The sequence below is a fragment of the Apteryx rowi genome, unplaced genomic scaffold (assembly GCF_003343035.1).
Source record: "Apteryx rowi isolate R43461 unplaced genomic scaffold, aptRow1 scaffold_323, whole genome shotgun sequence".
NCBI lineage: Eukaryota > Metazoa > Chordata > Aves > Apterygiformes > Apterygidae > Apteryx > Apteryx rowi.
Window position 1 is genome coordinate 427,488 of NW_020449675.1, and position 6,462 is coordinate 433,949.

The 6,462-nt window shown below is 74.4% G+C and overlaps 2 protein-coding genes across 2 annotated transcripts in view; one reads left to right on the forward strand and one right to left on the reverse strand.

Moving 5' to 3' along the window:
• Positions 1-76: 76 nt before the first annotated feature.
• Positions 77-2,221, reverse strand: RAMP2 (receptor activity modifying protein 2). The gene is made up of 4 exons (XM_026071266.1): positions 1,925-2,221; positions 1,267-1,377; positions 879-981; positions 77-612 (listed from the first exon to the last, which is right to left on the reverse strand). Exons 1-4 carry the CDS (start codon positions 1,986-1,988, stop codon positions 360-362), a joined length of 531 nt encoding a protein of 176 aa, XP_025927051.1. The 5' UTR covers positions 1,989-2,221; the 3' UTR covers positions 77-359.
• A 3,609-nt stretch (positions 2,222-5,830) lies between these two features.
• Positions 5,831-6,462, forward strand: part of EZH1 (enhancer of zeste 1 polycomb repressive complex 2 subunit) — a 15,714-nt gene continuing 15,082 nt past the window's right edge. Inside the window, exon 1 of the mRNA XM_026071303.1 lies at positions 5,831-5,904. The gene's annotated coding sequence lies outside the window, so the exon portion shown is untranslated. The remainder of the gene's footprint in view (positions 5,905-6,462) is intronic.

Genomic DNA, 6,462 nt, shown 5'->3' on the forward strand with positions numbered 1-6,462 from the left:
CGCTTTTGTGCTCCGGGAGTGGAGAAAAAAAAGAAAAATCAGGCGGTGGAAGACGAAGCTCGAAGCTGGGGGAAGAAGCTCTTTAATCTCCAGCTGCTCGACGGGGGCCGGGGGGGCTGCAGGGCGCTGCGGGAGGGCGGCGAAGCTGGTGTCGCGGCGCCAGGCCGGGAGGCGCGTGCTGCGGCGAGGGGGGAGCCCGTCCGACACCCCCGAACCCCGCGGCAGCGGCGGCGGCGGGAGGCCGGGGCCGAGCCCGTGGAGCCGCCAGGGCTGTGGAGCCGCGGAGCCCGTCTCCGTCCGGCGCTGAAGCCCAGGGGCTGCCGGGGGCCGGGGGCTCGGTCGGGCTGGACCGGCAGTGCTCAGGGCTGTGCCTTGCCGTCCTTGCTGCGCCAGATGACCAGGGTGACGAGGAAGGGGATGAGGCAGATGGGGGCGATGATCATGGCCAGCAGCACGTCCTCGGGCGGGTCAAAGACCTGGTGCTGCAGCGTGCAGTTGTGGAAGTAGTGGTGGTGGCTCTGGAAGATGTACTGCTCCGCCAGCGCGTTGGGGTAGTTGTAGTGCAGGCGGTCAGCCCAGTTCTCCAGGCAGGACTGCAGCCAGCTGTACGGCCTGCGGGGAGAGGGGCGGCTGCAGGGGCCTGGAGCGCGCCGCAGCCGCCCCTGCCGACAAACAGCCTCTGCGTGTTCCCCACCCCTCGGGAGCAAGATTTCCTTGCAGCAATTTGGGGAATGAGAAGCACCAGCCCAGCCGGCCGCACCAGACAGTGGCTTTCCCCGGTCCCAGGAGCGGCTCTGCTCTCCTGGTCCTGGTGCGCTGAGGGGCCGCGGGGGATCCTCCGCCAAAGAGCGCCTGGGGCGGCTCTCCCGGCCCCCTACCTGCTGATGACCTTCCACTCGCAGAGCTGCGGCGCGCTCACGTTCCCCATGAGCTCCACGAAGAACTCCCAGCACTTCTGCGTGATGTTGACGTACATCTCCTCTGCGCGGCGGAGAGGTGCTGAGCGGGGCCGCCCTGCCCCGTCCTGTCCCGCCACCCCCTCCTGTCCCGTCCCGCCACCCCGTCCCGTCCCGTCCTGCCCCGCCACCCCGTCCCGTCCCGTCCCGTCCTGTCCCACCACCCCATCCTGTCCCGTCCTGTCCCGTCCCGTCCCGTCCCATCCTGTCCCACCACCCCATCCTGTCCCGTCCCGTCCTGTCCTGTCACGCCACCCCATCCCGTCCCGCCCCGCCACCCCGTCCCGTCCTGTCCTGTCCCGCCACTCACCCACGAGCTGCGCCGTCCAGTTGAAGGTGGCCGCGGGCGGGCTCGTCCTGGCGTCCTGGCCGAAGCCCTCCGCCTCGGCGCCCGCGGGGCACAGCCCGCGCCCCAGGACCGCTGCGCGGGGTGCGAGCGCCATCAGGCGGGTATGGGACAGGGACGGGAGGCCGTGCAGCGCCCGCCCCGGCGCCGGCGGCACCTCGTGAGGGAAATGCGGGGACGCCGGGCCGGAGCCGCAGCAGGAAAAGGAAGCGCCGACCGCAGCGCGGCACTGCCGGGAAGCAGAGCCCCTGCGCCCGCGCCCGCGCCCGCCCTGGGGAAGCCGCCCTGGGGAAGCTGCCCCAGCCGCCCTCCGCCGGGGCCGGGGCCGGGGCCGGGACCATGGCATGGGACGGATTTGCACGGTGGCTCCCGGGACGGCGCGGTGGCCCATGGCCCCTCGGGTGGCCCCACAGCACCGGCGTCCCCGGCGGCCCGGCCGTGTGCCCCTGCGCCGGGCAGGGTGGCCACAGCCCGGGGCGCAGCGGGGCCCCCGCCGCTCCCGAAGGCGCTTTGCGCTGGCCGCGGGGCGAAGGCGGCCGGGACCCTGCAGCACCCCGGGGCCTCCCGCCGCCCCCGCTCTGCCCCCGTGCGGGGCCGCACTTACCCCACACCCCTCACTTACCCCACAGCAGCAGCAGCAGCCCGCCGGAGAGCCGGCCGGAGCCCGTCGGCGCACGCGGTGCCATCCCGCAGAAGGCTGCCGGCTAACGACCGGGACAAGTATTTCAATGGGAACAACAGGAAGCAACTCCTTTCCTCTGACAGGGGCAGTTGGACTACAGGAGACGTGTGAAAAACGAGATTGCTCAGTGCTGCTTCAAAGCGGCTCTGGCGGCGGGACCCCAGCAGCCCAGCACGGCCCGGCGCGGGGCCGGCCCCCGGCGGGCATCGCCGCCCGGTGCGGGCAGAGCCTCTGCTCCCGCGCAGCGCGGCCGGCTCCACGGCTGCTGTTTGTTTACTTGTGTATTTCTCTTTAATCCTGCCTGGGCTGGGTTGTGAAATCCCTCGTCTCCTGCGTGGAGGGCAGGCAGCCCGGCAGCCGGGGGGAGTGGACCGGGGAAGCGTAATGTCCCCGGACAGGCACCGCCGCGGGACGCGCGGGGGCGGACGCGGGGGATCGGCGGCCCCGGGCACCGCGGCTCCGCCGGGCACCTGCGGAGGACGGGCCAGTGGCAGCGGCGCAGCACGAGGCCGGCGCAGGTGGGGAGAGCGGAGGAACTGCCACCGTGCAGCCACGTGCGCCCGGCCCCTGCGGCCGCCCCCGCACCCCTCCGCCCCGGCCCTGCACCAGGCCCTGCTCCCGCGGGCTCCTGCTGCCATGGGCTGCTGGTGCCGTGGGCTGGGAACACCCGCAGCAGCAGCCCCGGGGGCTGCGATGCTCTCCCAAGGACCGGGCTGAGACCTGGCACGCTCATTTCACTTCCAGCCTGGGGCAGCGTGCAGGGCGCAGAGCTTCCCCTTTAAAAGGCCGCCTGTGGGACTCACGGAGCGCAAGCGGCAGCGCAGTGAATCGCGGTGTGGAGGAACCTCCCTGCTCCGGGGAGACTGCATCGCTGCGCCCTGCGCTCCCGGCAGCCGTCCCAGCAGCGCCGGCCAAGCGGCTCCGGGCTGCGCAACCGCCGCCTGCTCCAGGACCCGGCCAGACCTCTCGCCGCAGCGCGGCCGCATCTGGAACGCATAAGGGCCGGCGTGGCGCGGCGCGGCTCCGCGCGGGTGGGCGCGGGGCCGGAGCCCCTGGATCCCGCTCTTTGTTGTCGGAGCGGCTGGAGCCGGCCTCCGGCTCGGCGGCGGGAGCCTTTGCCAGGGAGACACCCAGTGATGTCAGCGCAGCCCCGGGGCCGAGTGGCCGGGCAGTCGCCCGCGCGCCGCCAGCGCCGCGTCCCGGGGGGACGGGGCAGCGCCCGAACCCGCTGCCCCGGCGCTGCCCCGGCCCCACCTCACCCGCTGCCCCCTCCGGCCCCCGCCGGGCTGTTCCCGGCACCAGCGCGGAGGCGGCTTGCGCTCCGCTCGGCACGGAGCGGCACGGGGCTGCTGCCCGGCGGCTTGGGCACCGCTTTGCCGGCTCTGCTGAGTGTGAGGGCGACCGCGAGGGGGACCAGGCAGCCGAGCCCAGCGGCCAGCGCCGCAGCCAGCCCCGGGGGCAGCCTGCCCGGCGTGGCCTCCCCGGCCCCGGCGCAGCCGCTGAAATACTCGGCGTGGATCTGCAGGAAGAAAGCGTCCAGCGCGGAGCTGGGCCAGGGGCAGGCCAGCACCTCTGCCAGCACCTCCGTGCAGTTGGAGAGCTCGCTGTAGATGCTGCGGAGAGAGGGGAGAGGACGCTGGCGAGTCGGGCGGGCTTGCGGCTCCGCAAACGTCCGGCCTTGAGTGTGCGCTCGGCACGGCTAGCGCCCAGCCCTGCCCGCGTGCCGGCGTGCAGCCACCGCCATGCACCAGCAGCGTGCAAACTGGGCACCCCGTGCTGCTCCAGCTGGAGAGCTCGGGATGTGCACACTCTGGATGGAGAGCCCAGGGCCGTGCACGCTCCAGCTGGAGAGCTTAGGCCGTGCACGCTGCGGTGGCACCGGGGCTGCACTGACCTGCCAATGTGGTCCCAGCGGCACCGGCTGCCCTCGGGGGTGGCCGTGACAGCGGCGTGGAAGGGGGCCCAGCAGTACAGGGAGATCCAGTCCCGGTAGGTGTCCTGGCAGCGGGCCGGCCCGGCCAGCACCTCCAGCGGTCCTGCAGGGCGGCCACGTGTGAGCCCCGGCAGCACCGTGCCGGGTCCGGGTGCCGCGGGCTTGCTCGGGGCCCGCTGCAGTGCGCGGGGGCCTGGGAGCCTCTACTCACCGTCCTCATCCAGGTAGAGGTAGTGACCTGGAAGGACAGACGGAGCCATCGGCACTGCGGGACCTGTGGCACCGCGCCAGGCTGGGGCTGCCCCCCCCCGCCTGCAGCCCTGGGGAGCAGCGATGCTGCAGGAGCCCGGCGCAGCCCCGCGCGGGTGCTGGCGCAGCCTCACCTCCGTCCGCCAGGTCTCCGTGCGCCGGGTCCCCGCGCCCTGCAGCGAGGAGACACGGGGCACACAGGCTGCACAGCGGGCACAGTCCCAGTGCCCAGCTGGCTCTGGGGTGCCGGCCAGGGTGGTGCCGCGGCGCTATGGCACCCTGGGATGCCCCGCGTCTGGGCTGAGCTGGGCACAGCGGAGGTGAGTGGGGCCGGGGCAGCTCCAGAGTGCAGAGCCCTGCGCTGCCCCAGCCCCGAACAGCCCCCGGCCCCGCAGCAGCTCCCGGAGGCACGGCTGGCCTTACCCCGCCGGAGCAGAGGGAGCAGGAGGCAGCAGAGGAGCTGCGCCCGCGCCCGGAGGAGCATCCTCCCGCCACCGGGACTGCCGCAGGCTGGGTCGGGGCAGCGGCGGCCCCTTGGGATATATCCATATCCCGGGGGCCTGTCCCAGCCCGTTCCACCCGCTCTGGAGCCAATGACTGGGAAGGTCAGGGAGGGAGCAGAGCTGCTCCCCGCGCCTGGTTTGGCCTGACTCAGCAGGCGACGCTGGCAAAGGCATCAGATAAGGGGTCGAACGAGATCCAGGGGCTGCGGGCAGCGGTGGAGCGAGCCTTGCTGTCGGGACCGGCATCAGCCCTTCCCGGGGACGCTTCCACTGCAGGGCCATGGCAGCGGCACTGGCTTTGGCCCCCCGAGCGCCGGTCCCGGCTGGCCCCCGGGACGCCCCCGCGCAGGCAAGCGGGGGCTGCCGCGGGGCCTGGCTCCCCCACCGGGCGAGGGCGGATGCCGGTCTTGCCGAGAGCGGCACGCCCGGGAGGGGTGAGCTCACGCTCCCTCCCCGCCTGCCGGGAAGCTGCGGCCCCCGGGGCCCCGCCGTGGCTTCCCGCGAGTGCCGAGCACAGCTGCACGCCCGGCCAGGCTGGCCTGGCGCCGGCACCGGCACCGGCATCGGCACCGTGGGCTGCCCTCACTGCCAGCAGCGGGGGGAGGCGCTCCAAGGGCGGGAGGAGGAGGCAGGATCGCCGGGGCAGCTGGGGCTCCCTCCAGGCCAAGGAAAACCCGGGGGATGTGCACAGAAAAGGGGGCAAAGCCGCAGTCCCGGGCAGCACCGTCCGTCTCAGCACAGCCAGGCGGCGTGGCCAGAGGGGAAGGAAGAGGCCAGGTGGCGGGCGAGTCGCCAGCTCGGGGGAGCAACACGGCCCGGGGGGGGTTGTCCCGTCGGCGCCGGCTCCCCCTGCCAGAGCGGGCACCGGAGCGTGTCCGAGGGGGCAGCGGGGCGAGGGCAGAGCATCGCCCCGCGTTCCTCTCCGCGCCCCAGCCGGCACATAAGCAGCCTCCCGGCTGGGGGCCACACACAAACAGCCGCTTCCTGCCCGGCGCCACTAGCGGGGCTGGAGGAAGCCCGGGGCCGCGCGGCCGGGCAGCAGCCCAGTGCAGCGGGCAGCTCCCTGCCGGCCCACGCTGCCTGTCCGAGGCCCAGCCGTGCGGCGCCCCAGAAATGCCGGGGCTGTGCTCGGCGCGCGGGTGCCACGGCCAGGATCCTGGGAAACCGGCCCGGGGTGGGGACGGGCCCGTGACGCACGGCCCGCAGCGATCCGCGCTTGCCCTTTGCGGCGCATGGTGGGTGCAACAGGAAAAACGCATCCTTGAAGCCAGCGGGATCAGACAGAACGCAGAGATCGGCGCTGCAGATAGGGCAGCACAAACACTTCTCGTTCCCCGGGGCAGCGGGACGCGCTGGCGCCAAGCGGCGCGTGCTCTGCCGCCGAAGCAGACGGGCGCCGGGGCCGGGCAGGGTGCCGGGCCCCCCCGGGGCTCCCGCGCACAGGCCCCTCCGGCCCCTGCTCCTGGCGGGACTCCTGTGCCGGGGCTTCGGCACGGCCCGGGCGCCTCCGAGGGCTCCGGGCCTCGTCGGGGAGGAGCCCCGGATGCAGCGGGGCCCTGCGGGGAGCGGCGGGCACGGACGGGGCGAACCGGGCCCGAGGGCAGCCGGCCACCACGCCGTCGCCTCGGGGCCCGCCGGCCGGGACCGGCAGGAGCACGGGTGGCACCTGGGACCCCCCCGCGGGCGGGACCCCCCCCGCGCGGGGCTCCCCCGGCCACCGGGGGGACCCTCCCGCGTGGGACCCGCCTCAGGGTGACCCCGGCCGCGGCCCAGCCCCGCCGCCGCCCCAGTGG

Excerpts from the sequence above, each read along its gene's own strand:
- RAMP2 (XM_026071266.1), bottom strand. The coding sequence starts at position 1,988 with ATGGCACCGCGTGCGCCGACGGGCTCCGGCCGGCTCTCCGGCGGGCTG. Across the intron at positions 1,378-1,924 it reads GCTGCTGCTGCTGCTGTGGG|CGGTCCTGGGGCGCGGGCTG; the intron begins GTAAGTGAGGGG and ends CACCCCGCGCAG. Across the intron at positions 613-878 it reads GAGTGGAAGGTCATCAGCAG|GCCGTACAGCTGGCTGCAGT; the intron begins GTAGGGGGCCGG and ends CTCTCCCCGCAG.